The sequence below is a fragment of the Larus michahellis genome, chromosome Z (genome assembly GCF_964199755.1).
Source record: "Larus michahellis chromosome Z, bLarMic1.1, whole genome shotgun sequence".
NCBI lineage: Eukaryota > Metazoa > Chordata > Aves > Charadriiformes > Laridae > Larus > Larus michahellis.
Window position 1 is genome coordinate 39,975,593 of NC_133930.1, and position 23,440 is coordinate 39,999,032.

General features: G+C 38.9%; 1 protein-coding gene across 2 annotated transcripts in view; it reads left to right on the plus strand.

Annotated features, from left to right (window-relative positions):
* Positions 1-23,440, plus strand: part of PCSK5 (proprotein convertase subtilisin/kexin type 5) — a 253,931-nt gene that overhangs the window by 75,777 nt on the left and 154,714 nt on the right. For both annotated transcript variants that reach the window (XM_074569790.1, XM_074569788.1), the window contains exons 4-5: positions 3,805-3,948; positions 6,245-6,321. In XM_074569790.1, the coding sequence (XP_074425891.1) occupies positions 3,805-3,948; positions 6,245-6,321 (221 nt within the window). The remainder of the gene's footprint in view (positions 1-3,804; positions 3,949-6,244; positions 6,322-23,440) is intronic.

Genomic DNA, 23,440 nt, shown 5'->3' on the forward strand with positions numbered 1-23,440 from the left:
TGTCCAAAGATGTCTAAGTGACTCTTTTGTCTTTTTATGTTCATAAGCATTGAATTTCAAATGTGAGAAAAGTTCAGTATCTGAATTTTTTCTTACTATAGCCTTCTTACTTCCTAAATGTACTTTTAAGAGTCTCTCAACCTTGCAGATGGTTTCTATTAAATACTAATGGTGGTATCATTAACATTTTCCAATTAAACAGTCCAAAGAAAAACATCATCCTTTGAATGCCTTTTAAAAATCTCAATAAAATTACTCTATGTAACTGGGTGAGAGGTTGTTTATTCCTTTTGATGGTGTCCTCCAGGCAATAGATGAAAACAATATATCTTGAAATAGTGCTGGCTTACTGCAGTTGTCTAGTCATGGTACCAGTGCAGGAGATTTCTTAATTACTTTATCTGCTGTAGACTAACCTAGTTTATACTATTCCCTTTAAAATTCAGAAAACAACAGTTGAAAGATTAATAGATCTATTAAAAATTTGTAAGCACACAGGTTTTGTAAGTTATCATGACAAAGTTTGTTTTTATTCTAAAAAGAGAGAACAGGAAAAATAGATTGAAAATGAGCTATAAAATTCAGTACTTGCCCACTGATATAAAATTCAGTCACTTCTGTATCACATAATTTTTATTATCATGACAGCTGGTTTATTATTTTTTATTTGGGTAGCACTGTAAATTGAAACAGTGATTCCAAATTAATTAAAAAACAGCCCTCTGCTAAAAATCTGACAATGTAATTTGGATAGGTGGTAAAGCAGCAGCACACGATTAAAGAAAAATTATGGAATAGAACACAGTAGCAGAAAATTCCTTACAAGAAATGTTTTTGAAGGAAAGGAAATTAAAGGGAAGGGAAAGAGTGCAAGTGAAACCAAGTAGTAGATGGCATCTTAGATGCTGTTTGATGTAGACAGCATATCTATACCATATTGTATAGTATTTGAAGAGCAATTGCACTCCAAGATTTAAAGTGTTCCTGATAAAAACCAAATCTGAATGCTTTGAGAGAAAAGTACACAATCTGATTAGTCTGGAGAAAATCAGACACTAATCTCGGGAAGGTATAGTTTGTGGTTAAAACATGGGAATCTGAGCTCAGATGTTGAACCAAACAAACCTGGGATTTAAGTGGTAAAAGACAGTATTGGAAGAAAAGAACAAGGGTAGGAGAAGGGAGAGAAGAATGTAGATAAAGAATTGAGAGGAGGAAGAAGAGTAAAGATAGAGGTGAAAAGCAAACAAAGATGCTACTTTTAATAGGACTTGAGAATTAGTTATATATTGTAACCGTAAGAAATGAACCCTTCAGCTGCTGTGGAACTACACCCACTTGGATGCTTCTTTGCTGCCTTTGCACTTTGTATCCATGTGTTACCTATGCTGTGGTCCAAAGTTATAAGTGGGCAAGCAGTTATGCCTGCTCTACCCCTGGAATTTCTTTTATGCAGGAAGATTTTGTTTAGACTAGCTTTCTGCCCAGTCTTGGAGCAGAGCAAGATAATTTCAGCATCAATTTGACCTGGCACGTCTCTTGAGAGAATCATCATAGCATGTGGTAAAGCAAGAGATGTCTCTTGTCTTGTGTTTGTCTACATGCACGTAGCAAAGCAGCCCCCTTCAGCCACCACCACAAAAGCAGAAGTTCAGGTAAGGTAAGTGAGGGCAACTGACGGTTCCAACATCATTAAGGGGAAAAGCAGTGATCTTCTGGCAGAGAGCCAAAGAGTTTGGAAGGGAATGGGGATTAAAAACCCATATGCTTGCTCAGCCTGAGTGGTTTGACTGGCAGGGAAGCAAGACAACAAGTTCATCCCCTAGGAAGAGAGGACAAGACAATCAGCAAAGCAGCCAAAGGGTCATTTGGCATTTCAGAGAAGGGGATAAAGGGGCAGTGTAATGGCCCAGTAAATTTGACTGGAGGTGAGAGCCAGGAATCCTGATTGCCCATTGCAGCTCTCTCTTGGGTTTACTCTGTGGCTGGAGGCTGGTGTTTCCACATTTTTGTCTCCTTGTCTTCACATCAGCAAAATGTGAATGATGATATTAATAGCTTTTGCAGGTATTTTCTGATGCTTAATTCAGTAACACTTTTGAAAAATGCAAAGGCACTTGGAAACATTACACACTTTTAACCCCCTTGTTTGTACATTAGAAACCCTCATGTGTACAACCATTACATTCAGTGTCCAGATGGCAAGTTTAGACTGTAATTAATTTCATAAAGCCAGCAGTGTGAGCATTTCCAAGCAATACACAGAACAAAAGCATTAAGCCTGCCCTATACATTCCTTGGAACTGGTCCCTGAAGTCCTTCAAGCTCCTTTGTGTGAGGATGGATAGACAGAGAGACGGATATTTTCAGACACAAAGAAAAGACCATGAGAGAGACTTTATACTGTGTACGTATATATATCGCCTAATAATATAATCTTGCTTCAGTAACAGCAAATGACCGCTCTTAAATCCTCTGGTTTGTGTATGACAGTACAGGGTGGTAAACTGGAGAAAAAGGAGGAAAGTTACAATTTAATAGTAATTTGATGTCAGTTTGCACCCAGTATGGCTAACAGTTCTTCAGTGTGCTTGCATTCGGGAAGAGAGGGACGGAATAAGTCAGGGAGGAGTGCATGCCTCTGAATGTATTTATACTCCTTGCAAATTGTAGAGTGCCAAAACATGAGGCTGCAGTGGGGACAGGAGGCAGTGGGGCAGGGAGTGAGGTGGAGCGTGCTCGTGTGGCCACTGTTGCTATGATACAAGTTTCTTCTTTAATTTCTTTTACCTTCCTCCCACCCTTTTTTTTTCCCCTTCCCTGCACCCCCTCTTGTTTTTTCTGGGCTTTCTTTTTTTTTTTTTTTTTTTTTTTTGACTGTTGCTCTGCCTGAGCCTGGAGGAGCTGGAAAAAAGCAGCGCCAATGAGGGGCTTGTTGAACTCACTTCACAGGGGAGGGCTCTGCGTGTGGGTTAAAGAGTCGCTAATGGGGCATACGAATACCCGAGGGTCATGTCTCATTGCCATGGCAAGCCAGATTTCTTCACATTAACTGGGTGCATTCATGTCAAGGAAGAGGCTTTCAGTTTTAATGTACCCTAAACTTTCTTTCTCCACCACACTGGACATGGTTGCTCTGAAAGCTGTACCGCAGGCTGTTCTCAATCTATCTATCTACAATTCATCAGACACCCTAAGCTGCAAGTTTTTCAGGGTGTTGTTTTGGTTACAGGTTCTTAACTGCTGCTCATCTCCTGCTGATACTGCACAAAACCTGCCAAAAGCCTTCTTTTGTAGATAGAAATGAATCTGGATTAGTTTCCAGACGTTCTGTCAAGAAACTGTACAGCACATAAGCTGAAAAAAGCAAGGGTTTTTTCCATGACCATTTCTGTACAGGCATTTGGTCTACTTTTATCCACATATGGTTTGTTTTTCTGAAAAAATTCAAATAATTCAAATGTACATTTCAAATGAGTGTGCTTAACAGCCAGGAACAGTTGCTTTGTTTTACACATGACTTCTAGTGGTTCAGTATGGCTGGACACTTCCCTTTTCTATTGCCTAAAATGAAGTGTAATGAGAAAGGGAAATAAGCAGGACTAGCAATTTTCATTTAATTTGGCATTTCTTTTAAAACTACTTTCTGTCAAAGTGAAGGTGTTGATATAGTTGCTTTTCAAATCAATATGCTCATGTGCTGATTTAAATGGTGAAGTTAATGTAAGTAGAATAATATCTCCACCCTTCAACTGCTCACTAATCTGCAACATCCAACATCTTTATCTCCTCTTCTCTCCCCAGCACTGCAGTGATAACACCCACCATTGCCAATCAGATATGAATATAGTAGGTGCTTGGAAGAGGGGTTACACTGGAAAGAACGTTGTGGTCACCATCCTGGATGACGGCATCGAAAGAAACCATCCAGACTTGATGCAGAATTATGTGAGTGTCCAAAGAGGTCCAGATTTGCCGCTTTATTATTACCCTGAATAAATTTGCTACTCCTGGAAAGATGGAGGGAGGGAGGAGGGAAAGAGGAAGAATCATGTGAGGGTTTCCTCAAATGTTAACACCAGTGGGAGGAAAGAAGACAGCTTTTGGTTATCTGTATTGTTTTAGTTAAGACTATATTCCATCTGAACCTATTCAATATCTGTGTGCCTCTTGTAGCTGAGTCCTGAATTTCTGAAGGACTGGAACCAATCATTGGATGCTTTTTCTTTTTTCTGTAATTATTTTAATTAATATCCTCACACTCTTCAGCAATGGAATACACTGCATTTCAGTTAATGCATACCGCTCAAGTCCATTTTTGGCCAATACATTTACATAGCTAGACAGTAGCTTTTCTCAAAGACTGTAATTTTAGACATATCCTTCAATGTATTTATTTTTAAAGCTATTTATCTTTCTGCTAGAATTAATATTAAAGGAAAAGGACATGACTTGTTATAATTCACTCAGTTAAAAACACGTGTAGGATATTTTGGGATCTTTCTAGTAAATCTCTCATAACTCTAGTGAGTCCCCTGACGATTTGTAATAGAGATGTGTCCTTTGTTTTCGGTGTCCTATGTCTCATATCACATCAGGAGGTTTCTGTTTGCTTGTGGTTCATCACAGTTAAATGATAGGTTTAATATATCTTGGAGGGTTGTATAATGTGAGGAGAAGCTCGTTCTCTAGTGGGTGACTTCTTGTGTTAGTGTCAGAGTTTGAAGCTGTTCAGATCATCAGGGCCACCCTTTGCTGCAGTGATTAGTCCTGTGCTTTGGGAGTAGGCATTTCCTGAAAGCACATGACTTCGAGGACCGTATCATTTTTCTGAAATAAAGTGTGTAAGGTGTACATTCACACAAGGTAGGAGAACAAACAAATATATTTGGCTTGAGCAGGAGTGCTGAAGATGACCAGTGCAAGGCATGCATATACCTTGAGTCCCATTATAGAAGTAGATCTTGTAAAAGAGCCCTGAACACAGGCGTTTTGCCAGCAAGCATATCATCTTGACAGAGCAATGAAGAGATGAAGGTGATAAAAACATCTTTAACAAGCCATCAAAAGGGGTTTCGTTTCCACAAAACCGTGGAAACAATCGTTTCCACAGTTTAAAGCCATTTATTTTAGATTAGCCACACTAATCTAATCCGTATCCTTCCCCATGCTGTATTTGAAATAAATGAGGAGGACTGCAAAAACACCGGTGACAGGCAATTGCCCTATTTGTCAATGTATGCTTGGTCCTAATGCATGCTACATCTTTCATTTTAATCTCCTAAGTTATTTAAAAAACCAAATATAATTTTACCTCTTCAATGAATGACTGGGATTGTATCATATGTCACCTCATCCCAGTACTGTCCTTCCATAAAATTTAAAGCAGCTATTTATTCCCTTACCACCTCCTCTCTCCCTTTCCTTACGCCAACAAGGAATTCCCCCAAAGCAGTACACATTGCTTGTTTGATGACAAATGCCTTCTATATGTCAAATTATTACGGTGTGGCTGCAAACAGGAATATTTGAGGTGGATGTGGTAACTGGTTTTGAACAAAGAAGAGATTAAAAAGAGCTGCTTGTCATGTCAATGCACCACATGCTACGGCATCAATTAATGACAACCATATAAACCAGCAGCTATTTACTCTATAAACTATTTTCAGCTGTAAGAATCCTGGTAAATGTAAAATATGGAACAAAAATACAGAGATATCTTGCAAATATTTGAAACAGTTACACTCCCAGGGAAATGGGAGTTTACATTGCATTTCAAGCTGTATTTTTATAGTAATATTCTTAAGAACACGATATTATCCTTATTCCTTGAAACTATGACTGAAATTTGAGCCATCATTGTGTAGATAATTTCTTGAACTTCGAAACATTTAGCAAAATACCAATTTTGAGAATGAACTCTCTTAACTTCCTGAAGTTTCTTAGAAGAAATGTAGTCTTCTGGTTAAATGAAACACCACTTTCTATTTCCTCTCTGACGGTGGTGCTATGCTTTTTCAGAGCATTTGTTATCCTTTTCCCTTTTACAAAAATAAAATAAAATACGTAAACCTCGTAATTATTAAATATATAATCCTTTCCTAAAACATGCAGTCACCATAAACCACAGGAATGTTAAGTTAACCTAATTACACTCTTGTAGGAACCTGCTGAAGAATGTATAGGCCACATGAGTCAATCCTAGTTAATGAGAAATTCGTTTTCTTTCTCCTGTTGTCTACAGGATTCACAGGCCAGTTTTGATGTCAATGGAAATGATTTTGACCCTATGCCTCGATATGATGCCAGCAATGAGAACAAGTAAGGCATTATGACACTCGTGACATTTTCAATCTCGTTCGTCAAGTAGAAAGTACCAGTTCTTCTATGAAATTCTAGGAAACTTGAATCCTCATAAAGAAGCATGATTTGCATTCAAATCTTGTAAATTACATGTTTATATCTATTCCATGCACACTGCATGACGCTTTCAAAGCATTTGGAGCCATCCAAAAACACATAAAAATTAGTTTGGGAGTTCTGGGCATGTGAAATGAACCATTTTCAATCCCTTTGGGATGCAGTATATAAGGGGTGTGTCTTAGTTTTCTCAGATATCATCTCATTGATTTATTGGGGGGTTATTATGTGTGACAACTGCCTTGGCTTCTGACTTTCTTGAACTTTATAGACTTTTGGGTATTGAAAAAATAGACAAGTTAATGGAGATATTTTTTTTTCTCTCATGATGTCTCTCAAAGTGACGGAGATTTTACATGTGGAGGTCTGATAGAAACCTTGTAAACCCAGAAGTGGCAATTCTGCCAGATTGTGATATTTGTGTCACATGACTGGTTGCATGTATCTCCATAAGTGACGTGTTTCTCCTTCAGAGCTCTGCTTCCTGGTATTCGTCATTCTAACTCTGTTCTTTGGATATGCTGTGGTGAAGACTGGGGGAGACAGTGGGAGGGATACCTCACCTCAGGAAGCAGGCCACGTTTCTGCCTCCATGGGTATTTGAGGGCAGTTATGTGTTGGTTACATTTTTTTAACTAGATACTTGGCAGAAATGAATACCTTTCTGTGGAATTGCATGAGTTAGAGGAAGGAGAATCCTATGAGGAGTCAACATGGTGACTGTGCATTTTGTTTTCTTGAGGTTAGGGGTTTGTTTTCTTATTGTGGAAAGCATTTAGTAGTGTTTGCCTACAGACGAGAGACTAAAAGAGGTGAAACATTGTCCTTTACACAACAGAAATGGTTTTGGGTTTGTGTTGCCTCTTCGCTACAATCCCACAATCTCCAGAAGAATGCAGCAGGTGCAAGCTGGGAGTCAGCGGCAAAACTTAACATTGCTTTGACTGGAGAAAGCAATTGGAGCAACCTTGGATCACACTTTGATAGGAGAATCCTCTCGTGGTTAACGCCTTCTTCATAGCAGTGGGGCACCATGTATGGACAGGCTGAAGAACAGGGCCTCGTTACGCCTTGCTGCCTGTTACATATAGACCCACTTGTCTTACAGTGAATCTCGGGGAGCTGTCACAGCTACTTTCAGCCATAGGGTGAAATAACTGAAAACTGAGGTTAATTGTGCCAAATAATTGTTTGGTCAGTCAGACTGATCCTGCCTGGTAGGCCGAGATGAGTAACATGTAGGATTTAGCTCTCAGAAGCTGTATAAATAAATGTACATACACACATCTTAGTTGTGATGACTAGAAATACTGTTCAACATAGAAACATATTATGTTGGTATTAATTTTAATAATAATAATAGTTTATTTATTTGAGACTGCAATCTTGGCACGTGTTCTCATTCAGTTGTTCTTATTTGATGCCGTTTACATGCTGCCAAATATTTTGTCTAGAAACAAGTACATGCAAGAGCTGTTTCTTTCCCTTTTGCCTATTAGGCATATCTTTTTCATCCTGTTTTCATACAGGAGCTCAGTTTACTGAATCATATCTGCCTCTTCTTCACTAAAACATTCCTAAAGCAAAAGTACCATGAGAGAATAAAAAGATAAATTCAGTAAACCCCTTTGTTTTGAGATATAAAAACATTCTGCACATGCAGGCTAGTTTAAGCAAAAAGAAAACACTGATGTGGAACAAATGGTAGATAGCCCTGATTGCTACATTGACTCAGTTAAGTTTGTGACAAGCCGAGGATTTCAGAGCTAGGTGCTCGTACAGAAAATGCATATACTACACTGAAAGTGTTAGGACATATCCTCAGGACACACGTTCATTGAAACAAAAGAATGAATAAAAGTCTATCGATTCTTACTCTTTCCAAAGCCTTCTGTTTTTCTTGCAACTGAGGAATTTCATGCGCCATTGTTATCTCAGTTTTAGAGGTGTCCTGTCACTGGTGTAAAAAGGTCAGAATCAACAAATGTGCTATACATTTTTGGTGTCTAATACCAGAAATCTTTGGTTTGGTTACGAGATGACTCAGCATTACAAGTAAGAGTTATAAACCTGCTAGTTACCTGAAAACGAGTAGGAACATAAATTGCTTACAGCCCAGAATATGCAGGCACTGTCATTCAGCATGCTGCAAGAACTAATTTGTATGGCTTCATGACTTCAGCATCCGCCCTAGCTTTGAACTAGTTATCCCTATTATAGCCCCATACAAAGTGTTGGAAGAGCAAGACGGTGGCTGATTGATCACCACAAAAGGGTGGTCACCCCCACTCCTTACCTCATGTTTGCTCTTTCCTCCTTTCCTCAGCCTTTGTGCAGCTCTCCAGAGTGAATCGCGCTGAAAACTGTGCTGCTAACAACAGCAGCAACAACCTACATTTTCAGCCAGGTCAGGCAGGTGTCTCATTCAGCACAGCCTCAGGTCAGAGAAGAGCGAGACAGGCACAAGTAGGGAAGACGAAGCATGGCCTGAACCTCTCACTGGCAATGCCAGTTTCAGTGAACTAAGGTGACTGTGTGACAATGCCCCAAGTGCCTGTGACTGTCGTCCACAAAACTGAGTGTGACGGACATGCATTTGCCAGCAGTGGCCTCCCAGAGGTTTTGAGAAAAGATGTGACAGTCAGCCTGGCCCTCTGCAAATACTCCTCAGCTCAGCTGCCAGTTTACATCACAGCACATCCCTCTCTTCTCTGTCCACCAGCCTCCATCCCCACACACACTTCGGGGACACATCTCGGCTCATCTGCGTGAAGATGCTCCTGTCCTTGGAGTTGGGGTATGGTGAGTGTGCGCTTGAAGGCCTCCTAGTTTAGGTGCATTTTCAGGAATCCACCCTCTTCGCTGGTGCAAGGAGCCATGTACCTCCATCTGTGAATCACAGCTGAATCTTTTTCTTTGGCTGGGTACTGAAGTCATCAGTTTCTTACAAAGCATGTCCTGAGAAGGGCGGCTGCTTTCTGTTTTGCTGCTGGTTTAGAATTTTATATGGGATATAAAACTGGACTGATTCATTTCTCTCCTAGAGATGGGGGATTTGCGGTTTTGTACCCTGCCTCCCTGGTGAATACTCTTACAGCCCAATCCCTAAGGTCCTGCGGTGAGACGTGGTGGTGGGAGGGCCGATACTGTGCTGTACTGAGCTTTGTCAGTGTTATCAGGAGGTATGGAGTCGGTGTAGAGTCAGCTTTTGGACACAGACGATACATGAAGCATGCTTTCAGTGTAAGATTACTTGGCAGCCTAACCTCTGCTCAGAGGCTCAGTATTTCCAATTAGCAGATACACTGAGCCTGGTAAGTGTCACCTAAGCACCTTCAACTTTGGGGGCTATCTCCCTTCCTTCCCTAGTTTCCACTGGACTCAACAACAATTAAACAACTACATAGGTACTGAAAAGCTCTACTAGTAGCCTGTCTATATTTTTATATGTCTAAAATGTCTTCAGAAATCAGGGGAGGAATTCTGATTATACAGCATATGTGGCTATTTGGCACTAAATACTCAAGTTGTGCCTGGCAGTTGAGGTAACCACAACTAGGTAACATTCTGAAAGCCATACTTTGCAAAGATTTTGTAATGTGCAAGATCAATTTAGTTGATTCCTGCTTCCTGCCATAGCAACTGGACAACATTGCATAATGGTGATTTGTGTCTTCCAGTAAAGGTGGGATGTTCAAATGCGCCATCGCTCCGTGAAATGATCTAGTTTATTCTGCCTCATTTTATAACCCAACCTTAAAGGATGGAATGATAAAGAGTAAAAAGAATTGCTGTAAAAATAAGCAGGTGTCTCTGGGCAATTTTGCACGCAGATGTGAAACATCAGGGTACTGGGTCTGTTTGCTGGTTTTTCACTTTTAATTAGTAGTGAGGGCTTTCTGTTGCCAAGGCTTATTGGTGAGGAAAAAGGAATGAGAAAAAACTAACTGAGGGTTTGTGAAGCAACTGTAGATAACAAGAGTGGCACTTTCCAAAATTATATTTTTGAACTTTTACATTAAATATTCTATTAGTTAAGGAGAATAGGAGGGTAGAAAGAAATGTTAGACTAATCTTTCAAGGCTTGTAGTCAAAATCAGGGTGGGACGATAGTTTCTTTAACTACTATGGTATGTAGGAGTCCTGCCAGAAGTTTACTTTGGTTTCTACAAATTGGCAGCAAATCGCGAAGCTTGTAAATGGTACAGGCCTATACTAGAGCTTCCTTTTGCTCAGAGGCTAAAGACAGCAGTCAGCTGTGGATGAAGTAATTCCTGCTATGCAAAGCATCTTGTTTTGGTTTACTGCTGAGTACTGCTGCATTATTCTTTTTCTGTTATTCCATCGTTACCTGCAACCATCTGTGTTGAAACAACTACATATTATCAGTCATGGGTCCTTAGAAGGTAGATGGGATCACTAAATGGTACTCTACCCATTGCATAGCCTCAGAAATAAAACAGAAATGTTCATAGTATTAAAACATTTTGATATTTTGACCAAACAAAAATTGAGTTTTTCTGTTTCATGAGAAGCTTCTTGGGGATGGTATTTCAGAGCTTACGTTTTATTCTGCTGAGAGATACTTTTATAAAACAGACAACCTTTTAAAAAACTTCTTTAAATAATACCCATTGACTTTAATGCAGTTCTTATTAAACTTATGTAAGAAAAAGTAAAAGTAAGCTGTTGTTTCTGTTTTGGAGATACTGAGTCACTCTTTGGATCCCTCTTCAACATTCTTCAGCGATGCATCCCACTACATAAATAACTTATTTTAATAACCTTCTAAGTTATTTTTTAATGAGTGTAAGATTTTTGGGAGACAATAATTCTTGCTGTTCAGAAATCACAAGAAACACAAGCTACTTATGTCTACTTACTGCAATATCTGGACAGCTTTACATCCTTTCCCACAACAGCAAAAAAGTTAATGAGTTTCAGTCCTGCTCGATCCAACATATTGACGTGGTTTTTCTGTGGCATCCATTCCGATTCGTTATTACTTTCCTTTGTCAATCATATTAATGTAGATGCTCAATCAAATGCCAAAGAATTAATTTTCTTCCAAGAGTGACAAGCTCTTAGTTTATACTGTCTGCTTGTGTCGAAGACCTATAGTATGTCCTGAGCCATTTAATCAGAATGGATACTAGATATTTGACAGGCAGATCAGCTTCTGTTGCCTCCTGGATAGTCAAAAAGTAAAAGTAAAAAGCTTCATTGACTGCTGTGACACTACTCAGAGCAGATATCTGAAGAACTGAGCAGTCAAACACAGGGAGCCTAAAGTCTCTCATCTCTGGCTTGAAAGATCATCTCAAAACCGTTCCCACTGCAGCAGTGTGATAGAAAGGAGTCCTGACAACTGGGGCTATCTATCTGTGTAGTTTATGCATTTTGATTGCCAGTATGCGCCTGTTGCTATTGCTTTGAAATTGGCTGTATCGTGCACTGCAGACAAAACTGAAGGGAAGATAAGCTGTACTGAGAAGCACTGCTGCACCATCTTGTGCTTTATCTTTTGTGTAAAAAACTATTCTGCTGTCAGATGGCTAGTCACAACAACAACAAAAAAGACCTTCACAATTTTTTTTTAGACTAGTGACTACTTTTTTTGCTTGTGCTTGCACAAGGCTTTAAAACAGGATGGAGCTGCAGGTCCCAATGCTCACAATTGCAGGGAGGACCTGGGAAAGCCAGTGATTTAGCTATGGAAGGAGGCTGGAGATAGGTAGGAGCAGGGTATCAGCACCCAGGAAAAGGCCTTTTTCAGAGGGAATCTCCGCTGTGTCTGCTCTTTTTCTGAACTATGGTGTTTCATCTTGACTTTCTCTAGCCTCTGGATGCTTAAAACTCAAAGGATTCAGTGATGGTGTCATCCGGCAGAACATGGTCTGTCTGATGCCAGTGAAGCATCTTTGATAGCAGATAAATCTTCCTTAAGAGGAAGGTAATTTCAAGTAGAGAATTAACTTAATATGTATATGTATTTCAGATCCATAGATCAAATGCTTACACTGTGTGGTATCGTTAATTGCAGGTTACCCAAAGACTGAATGTCAGGTGTCTAGCGTGTCTCAGTGTCACTGCAAATCTAATGGAATTTGGTTAGGGTTGTTAGGAAACTACAAGATTCGGATTATTGTCTCTGAAGGGTTGGTGAAGTGTTCATTTATGAAAATCAGGGTCTGAACCCAACAGCAGTCAGAGGTCGTTGGTATAGAAGCTGCAGTCAGAGATTGCAATCCTGATCTATCGTGTTTTGGTTCTATTCTGATTTTAAACTTGTTGGCCTTATGGCCATGTCCTATTGTGCTGCAATTTTAGCAGATGTTAATAATGAAGTAGGGTGCAGTCTGTGTCAGTTTACAGTGAGATTGCCACATTTTACAAGGAGCAGTGTTAGTGATTCATCAGCTAGCCTCCAAGTTAATTATGATCTACTCACCCAACCAAGTGCCTAGGGGCGTGATGCAGCATGGAGATTGTGAGATATTAGATTTGTGTTGCTTGCCGGTTGCTGAACTTAAAGGTCCCAGTGTAAAATTGTAAAAATAAGGGAAATAAACATTGCAACTTGCAGAATTGTACTGTGCTGAAGTAGGAGAATTTTACAGATCCATTTGGAGCATATTTTTCTTCACTTTCTGTTTAGCTGTTACTTACAGTCCTTGTGTGCTGTTACCCAATGAAAATGGCTGTCCTTCAGGTGGCCGTACCTCGGGCGAAATCATCATACATACTTTGTTTCTCTCAGGGAAGGACTGAAGGACCTAAGGCATGTGTGCAAAATTTTTAGAGGAAATCTTTCCTTTCTTGAAAGAAAAATATTGTAGAAACATGGGGCATGAGTCCCCACCACATAGTACACTTGTTAATGTTTTTATTGTAATCTAAAAAGGGCTTTTGACTTATGGGAAGAGATAAGGTCTGCATTAAAACAGAACAGAAAACAAGCTAAGTGTTGATGTTTTTAAATTCTCATGTTTTCCTGCTTCAGAATAAAACGCGTGTTCATTTGAAGCTTTTTGAGAGTAAATGGGACCCCAGAATTGGTGGTAGCTGAGGACAATTAGCCAGGCTAGAGGAGAGGCGGTCTTGCTCAAGCTGGTTCACTGACCCGCAACAAGTCCCCTCATCACTGGTATCTCTGGTCAGTCCCTTGTGAGAGCATTTACTATTGACAAGACAATGAAAAATTCATTGGACTACAGGGCTTGATTCAGTGGCATTTTAATCCAGGTTCCAGCTTCGATAGTGGAAAATATCCTAATGAAAGTTTTGTTGAACTGCCAGAAATTGTCTTTTTGGTAAACTCTTCTAATCTGCTCATTATATTATCACACTGCATTACATAATCTCCTCTGATGTCCACAAGTGGTATGAATTATAATTTTTTGAGAGCCAAAGGAAAGACATTTCTTTGAGTAGTTATTGAAAGTGAGAGAAGTCAAGCAGAGGAATAAACAAAAACAAAGTTCAGCCAGAATTCCAGTTGCTCAAAGATGAAAAAATAGTCCTTTTTCACTACCTTGGTATTGGTCGCTGGGTGGTATTTCTCACTGCCTAACTGGTGTTTGAGAGCAGTGCTCTTCCTTTTTGTAATGGTCTTTCATGAGACTTTCATGGTCCCAAAACATTTAACCACAACACTACAGGAAAGCCTTTTTCCTGTTTCTAATTACTGAAGTACCAGACAATGAGCTCACAAATAAAATGAAATTCTGAAGCATTATGCAACCGCTTCTAGTTCTTTTATGTAAATAATTGATAACAATGAGTCAGATCTTCCCTTCCAATTCAAAGTCAACAATAGAAGGGATATAAGCTTTGATAGTTACGGGGTGTATGGCATACACTTTTCTGAATTCTTTTGTATGGAGAGTTAGAAATGAAAGGGTTTTTTCAGATGGTCTTTTTCCCAGAGTTGGTATTTCCTCTAAGAATGCATCTGTATTTCGAGGTTTTGAACTCTGGAGGAGAGAGTTTACAACTACAGTAGACAAGTTTTTATTGGGTAAAATGGCAGACCGTTTTCAAGTTGCAGAGGTTTATACATACAGGTCTACAGCTGAGTAGAATTTGAGGGCACAAATACATTTCTATGTGGCACCCACATTTCAGACATTGTAGGTATCAGAGAAGGTTAAAGAGTGGATCCACGCTGTGGATGTGGTAATTGGTTTTGCCAGCTGATTTCACAGTAGTCAGCTCAGTCAAACACAGTGCAAAATGTGGTTCATTGAGACTTCTCTGCCAGCACATACACATACTTGCACAAAGCATAGTATAGATTCCCCCTTTAATGCTTGTGGCATTGGAAGCAGACCTCTAATTACAAGTTTGGTAAAGCAATTGTGAATCCGGTGTCAAAAGCTTTTTAATCAAAGCATTTTTCTAAATAACATGCTATGAACAGTTGAACTCTGCAAAGTTATGCTATAAGCAAATGTCTTAATAGGATTAGTAGGTGTTTTTATAAGATATTTTCAGGATAAAACTCTCAGATATTGCTTTTTCTTACAAAAGAAAAAATATGCATCTGTATAGTTTTATTGCTATAGGCAGGCTTATATTTTCTGGCCTAGTAATTTCCATTACTGTGATTTTGTAATTTTTCTTAAAGATACACAGACAAATTATTACATATGACACTTTAAGCAAAGTCAGATTGCTCTCTTGAAGACAAGTTACTTTTTTTTTCCTGAAAGCAAGCAATCAAGTTAGAGAAATTCAGATGCGGAAGTAAAGCAGTGGGTATCGGTCATTGACGTAGATCACATTGATGGGCTCTATGCTACAAAAGTATAACCTGCTTTCAAAATTGATTGTATTGCTACAGGGTCCCAAAACAGTCATCAAATCTCTGATTTTGGCAAACTGAGGTAGAGAGGATGGCCTGTTTACTTCTCCAACATGTGGGATGGTGAGGCTGTTGGCTAGAGGTGTCAAAGAGTGCCAAAGAGAGTGTAACGATGTGTTACTTCTCCTTTCAGCCCAAAACTTAAGTCCCTGCACTACTCTTCTTAACACTCCATAAACATCCGATGAACAGCTACTAGCTGGTTCTGCAGCATAGAGAGTGCGTGAGAGTTTGGCTTTTATGCTGAAACCCCTTTTCCAATTAGGAGCAAACCTTTCTCCTGCCGAATCAGTAAGTTTCGTTAAAAAACAATTATTAGCACACATAGGAGTCGCACTTGAACTTATTTCAATAATTTCCTCATTCATTTTTGAAATGCAGCTCTAAAGTGAAATGGGAGGTCCATTTGATGCAGAACGGCATCAGGATTAAGCACAGTACATATCTTGCACGGTGCAATTGAAATTGCACTCAGAATTCAAAATAGGTAGGAAGTATGTCTCTGAGCTGGAATATGGTGGAGACCAAAAGTTAAAAATATTCATTCCTTCAAAACGTTGTCACGCATGTTGCCATCCACTATTAGAAATGGAGTATGCAGAATGGGCAAAGACCCATCTTTGACCTGCCTGCACATCACTGTATTGGTCCTCTTCGTTGTCTTATGACCATAGGATCCTTGCATCTGTCATTATCTTCCTCGCATGAAAGCATGAATATCTTTTTTCCCTAAAAGCATTCCCCCAGACTGTTTTGGGGAGGTCCAATAGACTGCTTTTCCTGCCAAGGAGGTCTAAACATGAAACCTCAGATCTGCATTCTTGTATTCATAGGATTATTTTTTTTTCTGTTTAGGTGGGATTTCAGTAGAACTGATGCAAAATATTTTTGAGAAGGTTTTTTTCCAGTTTCATTTGTTTTTTTCATTGCACAGAAATGATGGGGCTCTAATGTGGAGATTTTTAAGTAAAAGGAGATTGCTCAAGCATTGAGATCTATCCAGCTGATATATATTGCTGTCTGTCTGGATAAAAAACATGAATCAGGGTAAATAGTGACTGATAATATACTGTCATACAAAAGCTTGTGAAACAGAAGAATGGAAGATAAAATACGTAAGTACAGAATGTATCTGTAACAGAGGACATGACTGGACATAAATGTAAGGTGACGAAGAACATAGGCATATAGTGTTAGTTTTAGTCATGGTGGTCTAGGAACAGGGGCAGTCCTGATAAAGGATTTTTAATGGCTTATTTTTCCTACTTATATAGGAAAGAGTTAATTTTATCCGCAGCAGCCCATATGTTTTAAAATTGTGACAAACAGTGCTGATAACCTGTGTTTTAGCTACTGCTGAAATGTGCTTGCGCAGCATCAAGGCTTCTCTGCTTCTCATACTGTCCCCTCCAGCAAGGAGGCTGGTGGTGGACAAGAGGCTGTAAGGGAACACAGCTGGGAGAGCTGATCCCAACTGACCAGAGACATCCCATACTGTATAACATCACGCTAAGGACTAAAGCTGGGCGGAGGGGAGTGGTTCCAAAGTAGCTGTTGCTTGGGCATGGGTATGCAGGAGGGAGGTGATGAGTAATTGCCTTTGCATCGCTTGGTTGTTTGTTTTCTTTTTTTCCCCTTCATTTATTGAACTGTTTTTATCTCAACCAACAAGGTTTTCTCACATTTGCTTTTCCAGTTCTCTCCCCCATCCCAATGGGAAGGAGGGTACGAGTGACTGGGTGGCGGTTATCTGCCTGCTGGGGTCGATAACCCCAACGTTTTAATAATGTACTAGTTCCCAGGAGTAATTCTAATAGCTTTGGAAGGATTCTTTATGGTAGTAGATATCTGAAGCGTTATCTCTGCGAGCCCGATTTCATGGGGAAGTTGACCACAAGATCTGTGATGGGATAAGTTACTCTCTGCGTATGTAGGCATGTTCTGGTGTAAGTGACGTATGCTCCAGAGAAGTATCCAAATGTGGAGCTATTACAGAGCTGCTGATCCCACAGTTGCTGTGCTGGTCCAGTGGTCCCTGAAAAGCAACACATAACTGACACCTGTAGCCGTGAAAGTGACTGGACAAAGGGTGGGGTAGTTAGAAAACAATTGAAGAAAAGTAGAAAAACATGTTTACTTCTTCACTTCCTTTAACTCATATAATTTCAGGTATTGCATGTGGCAAGAGCAGATACTCTTGTCAGAGGAATTTGTGATATCTGCAGATGTCATATGCGTAGGACACTTCAAATACATAGGAAATTTATCACCAAAGCAGGTGAAGGTCCCCTGAAAATCTTAGAAATCAGCTTGCCAGCTATAAGATCAGATGGATGAAAAGCATTAACAAAATAAATTCTATCAATTGGTTTCTTCATGCACAATTAAGTTGCAATGTAAAGTCTTTTAATTCACAGGGCATACCTCTACCATGGGCTAGCACTAATGTGGAAAAAAATATTCCTGCCTCACATTGGCTTAAAAGCAGTTTGCTAGCTTTTGCAGGGATGCTGAGAAATTGCAGTTGGAAGCTTTATTCCTGGCTTTGTTTACAGATGCAGTATGATGATTTGCTTACAGAGCATAGAAAAGGGTGCATAATGTACATATTTATTTTGAAAGTTATCATTATTAAGCTGTGGCTATTCTAGTAAAGGTGTTCCTTCTAGTCTCAGATATGCAATTTAACCTCTTGCTAACTCTTCAGTAGAATGAGAATAGTAGTACTTTCTTATCTCCAACAGTATGGCTTTTAAGTCTGTAGATGTTATAGTAAAAGGTGGTGAAATGCAAGCAGGTGGGAAAGCAAATTTGCAGATTTTAGTCCTTTGCTCAAAAAACAGATGACAGACTACTTCACCTGTACCCATCTCATCCAAAGCTCTTTATGCCTATTATATAGATAACACGGTGTAGCCAGTACACAGTGAGCTTTCTCAAGTACAAGCGTGCTCACTGTAGGTGGTACATTTGGAATTTTCAGCAGCAAATTTCTAGCAAGCTTTACTCATTGCGTCCAAGCCTGTGTTTTCTAAGGCTATCTTAGATAAATATGGGTGGATATTCCTAGGAATAGCAAAGCATGGCCTAGCCAAAACTGCTCATTGTGTGGTATTCCAGTTCTTACTCTAAATATTTTAAAAAATATTGAAAATTATAATACATCATCAGCTTTAGATAGCTGTATATTCAGAAACACTGACAATAGTTCATTAGTGAAACTTCATAAATAAACCTGCAGCCTAAGTTAAATTAAGCTAATATGAAGGATTCATAAAGCCTACCAAGAGTTTCTGATTTGTGTAAACTAATACTGGGAGTGACTGTAACTTTCTTTGCAATCTATCTGAGGCATTGTTGCCAAATTAGGATTAATTTTAGACTCCAAAAACATAAACAAAATCTTAAACTATGCTCATTATCCATACAGTTGCACGAGAAGAATTAGCGTAAGGACTTATTTCCCAAGTCTCATCTTAAATGTACTTACATCAGGAGGAAATATTTATTTTTGTAATTAACAAGGGTAAATTAAGGTGATATAAAACATTGTTAAAATGTCATAAGAAGCTGACTGCAAACTTGCTTGTTTGTTTAAATACATTTACTTTTATGTCTTTCCATTTAAATCAGTGCAATTTGTAAGCAAAATAGTTGTTGATGAAGCAACACATCTGCTGACAACATCTACAAACATATCTTGTGATTTTGTGAGGTTTCCTGTTGTCTTACAGATTTCTTTCCAGTCGCCTTTTATGAAGACATATGGATGTTTTCAGGTTGGGTGTTTGTTTGATTGCTTTGGGGGTTTTGTATTTTCAGTTAGAAATCTGTGTAGTGCATTGACTGTGAAAATGACAAGATGACCTTTGTCTCACAAGTGATGTTTTTTTACAAGTACCTTGCATGGGGATGAAAAGAGATGGAAAGAGAAAAAGAGGGTGCCCCTGAGGCACTTGCTGAGGTTATTTTCTAGTCAGCTAGGACCTGCAAGTACCCAGACAGCATTTCTTTGGCATGGGGCAGCATCATTTTGCAGGCTTAAAAATTAATGTAGCATTATAAAGACTTTAGAAGACAGTGCATTGGCTGCCGCATGGCAATACAAACTGTCAGGGACATTATTTCCTCTGCAGCTTCCACGTTCAGGATTTGTCTTGCAATTATTTCCATAAGCAGTTTTTTGGCTCTCCAGGTATTACTCTCCCCTACTAATCTTGGGTGCTCAGCAGCTCACAGGTGTTCTTTGAGACCGGTTGGTATAGACAAAGGAATCACGAAGGCTGTATGGCCCGTGTTTTTCCTGTGTCCCCTCCCTCTGCTTTTCTCTTTGTCCATCATCTTATTGCTCTGTCTTTGGGATTAGAGTCACATTGATATGAAAGCATAACATGAAAGTCCAATGTTTACTGCTTCAAACATGTTTCATTAATTCCCATATGTTATGACTGCTGTTTATAACCATGGCCGTAACTGAGGCAAGGGAGAAACAGTCCTCCATAGTTGCGCATGACCGTATGTATTAAGTGTGCTTGTGTTCACATACAGAAGGTTCAAAAAATGCATCTGCTCAGCAGAAAAGTGATGCTAAAGCAGGTAATTCTGTGGTAAACAATAAGCACTGAACCAGGGCCTGGAAGTCAGCACTTTTGCCAGAAAGGCAGTTTTTTCCACTGTCTGGTTGGATGTATTGCTTGCATTATCTATATGCTGATATTGAACTGAAAAATGAGAACTATCTGGAGGAGCTGCTGGGGACATCAACTTCTTCTGAACAGGGGACCTAACGCACGTGCCCGTTGTGTCCAGCCTCACACAGAAAATGACAGCTTCTCCCCAAAGAAACAAGGTGTTTCTACTTTGTGGAGACAAAGTGAATTTCAGCCAGAGACACCTGAAACATGGAATGACCCGATGTAGGTTACTTTACTGCTGGCATCTGCTGGCAATGTTAATACATAAGAGAGGGATAGTGTCCCAGTCAAGAGGGAGGTGGTACTGTGGGAAAGTGGATTATTCTGTTTGGTATTTTTAGTGACAGCCTTGGGAAGTTTCAAAGATTCCTTTATTTCTGCAAGAGTACAGTGTTACGTTACTGTTATTAAAAGTTAAGTAAGTAAGCTTATTGGGATGCTGCATAATATAAGTTCTGGGATTGTGTTCTGTTGACTGAGACTGTTGCAGACTGGGAAGAGACAGTTTAATTATTGCATTGAACCATTAATTCCAAGAGTAAGAAATTAGTTAAATTAACCATTTTTACAAGGTGATTACAACAAATTTTTCTTGTGAAAAAATACATGCCTGATTTTTTCTGTCTCCTTCCCTTGTTAAGTTGTATAATGCAGTCGTTTCCCTTACCATTTTGTTAGCCATGTTCCAAAAACATTTGAAATTGGGCTTTCATTTGTCCTTTTTTCTGTATGTCACAAATGAAGTGGTAAAACTGTCTAGTCTCACAGATTGAGAATGAGAAAAGTGTAGACAGATACTCAGTTCTTCCCAAGTGTTTATGCTACGCTATTCTTTGGGCTGCACACAAAAAGGGATCAACCTCCCTCATATGCATAAAACGATTGCCAGAATTGCTTGGAGCACATCCTCCTTGTTCTGTGACTTTCCATCCTTTCTACAGCCGCCTTTCAACCAGTTTGAATTAGGTTAAAAAAACATCTCTTTGCTTATGTGGCAGGGGAGCCTTGAAGTCTAAGCAGCCTCATATTCTTCAAAGCAAACTAAGTAGTCCTTTTGGTTAGGTATATCTAGGTAGCGATATACGGTTCCAAGGCAATACTGGCCTTGATGTTGCTGCTGAAGAGGTTTAATTCCAGTGCGCACAACTAAACTGTACTGTTTGTGCTTGTGATTTGCTTTAATGAATGAGAACAAGAATTGGATTACCTGCCCTAAGAAGGTTACTGTATAGTTGATGTGAAAGGCTGTATGAAAAAAAAAACAACCTCAACTGAAAGTTTCACTGTTTGCTGGCTTTTGAACAGTTTTATTTCTTCTCAGCAACACCTTTTTTCTTCCAGGAAAGAGCCTGAATTAAAATTTTACTTTGGGTTAAAACATATTTAGACATCAGTAAATAATTATTTTTCTTTTTAATACATAAAACTATATGCTTGGCTAAAGATATTATTTGCTGATGTTGTTTGCAATTTTTTATTCTATGTCATATTTCATTGGCTCCATCAGACCTTTTATTCATTGTTTGTTTTGCCTCTGGTAAAAAATACAGAAAAAAAAAGTATTTTTGTTTTATACGTTAAGATTCATTTGCCCACTCACAAAACCAAAACTGTAAAATGGTAATTAATATTATGGAAGCACAGTCCTTTGCTGGGCTCATATTAGAACTTCACACTTGTGACAAATTAGCTGCTTGCTAAGAGCTAACAAATGTAGAGAGAGTGGCAGGGCAGCATCGCTGTTACCCGCGCTGTTAAGTTTAGGATGAGCGTGTCTGAGATGGCAAGTGTTCTATGTGTTTGTTTTAATGCTGTCATCTTTGATTTTATTTGTGAGAAATAGATGAGGTATTTTGAAGTTATTCTTCAAGTAACTTCCCATAATTGTGCAAAAAGTCATTAGCCTTGGGGACTTTGACTCAAGACAGCTTCCAGTCCTGTGCTGTAACCACATTACAACACTGTCATGCTCAGAAACAGGATCCTGTCTGTGATGTAATACCCAAGACTTCGGCATTTTTCCTAATATCTCACATAGAACATTTGTGTAACTTGTTTTTCACATTTACTGTGTCATCTCTTTCTCCACTGTTAGTATCCAAATATCTCTCCTTTGTGAAATAGCTTTATTCTTACTATTTTTCAGCTGTAGCAGGTTGTGTTTTAAAGGCTAAAGACTGAGGTTTTCCTTGCTTATGCTTTTACCTTCTGACAGTTCCTTTATACCTCCTTTTTCAGACATTTCTAGAACAACATCCCAACCTAGCGCCAGTTTGGAAAGTATTTTTCATCCTCCACGTTGTTAGAGACCATTTATATATGAACAGGTCTAAAACATTATCTCTTTTGCACTACATAAGACATTATTTTGGGATGCAATAGAACACATTTCTGATGATTGCTGTTAAAATATATGTTTTCTCCAGCAGTTATTACATTGTGGTGTTTCAGATATTACATTTTCCTGTTTACGAATATATTCCAGTGTAAGAGAGATCTTTGAAAGCATTTAAAAATTTAGCTAAAGATGATTTTTGCAAAAAATAAATACCAACTCAGGTATTTTCCTACAGATAACAATTGCTACCTAAAATTCCATTCTTCCTCTCCCCATAGAGGTTTGAAAATTGTTTTAACATTTGAAGTTATTTTAGTCCTATAATTTTCAATGTCCACCAACTACATAGTTCATGTTACAGGTTCTACCCCTAGGATTCTACTCTAATTTATAATAAAGACTAAGTAATTTTATCTTAATATTAATGCATTGTCTTTATGCATAGGGAATATGTTTATTACATAATTGTGCTGAGAAAGCAAGTTAGGGATTATAAAAAACAGGCTGTTCAGCAAGCCTATTAAAATGTATATAACCTTATGTAAACTTTTAGACTGTCTATTCTAACCTTTTTACAATTACTTAATATCCACTCTCATAATATGCGCAGCATAGAATTCGCAAACGATGTGACATTTTCTTCTTTTCTGTAGGCATTTCCCTGGATTAAAAAAAAACACAACAAACAACCCCAAACAAACAAACAGAAATAATCTCCCCAAACCCCCAGTGTTTTCTTTGTTTGTTTACAAACTAATTCCTGTGCTGCTATCTCTTAGAAAACCTCAGTAAATTACTGCTATGCCCAGAGATGTTTGTGATGGGCTTGCATTGAAGTACTCTGAGACTCTTTTCTACTTAGGTTCCCATTCTGAAAAGACTCATTGGTGACAGGTTGAAGTGGGATGGACTATAATGTTAGTGTCATGAAAAGCTGCAGGGCTTTAAATCCTCCAGTCCCCTGAGCTTTTTGTGTTCTGAAATACTTGATGAACTCCAGAAGAGTAAAATACGGCAAAGAAATGCACGGTCAGAGTGTTCGCGGAATTCAAAGAATAGCTGTCAGAGATTGAGGCTCTGAAATGCAGAGCCAATTTACACGGCAAGGGCTTTTGAAATTAC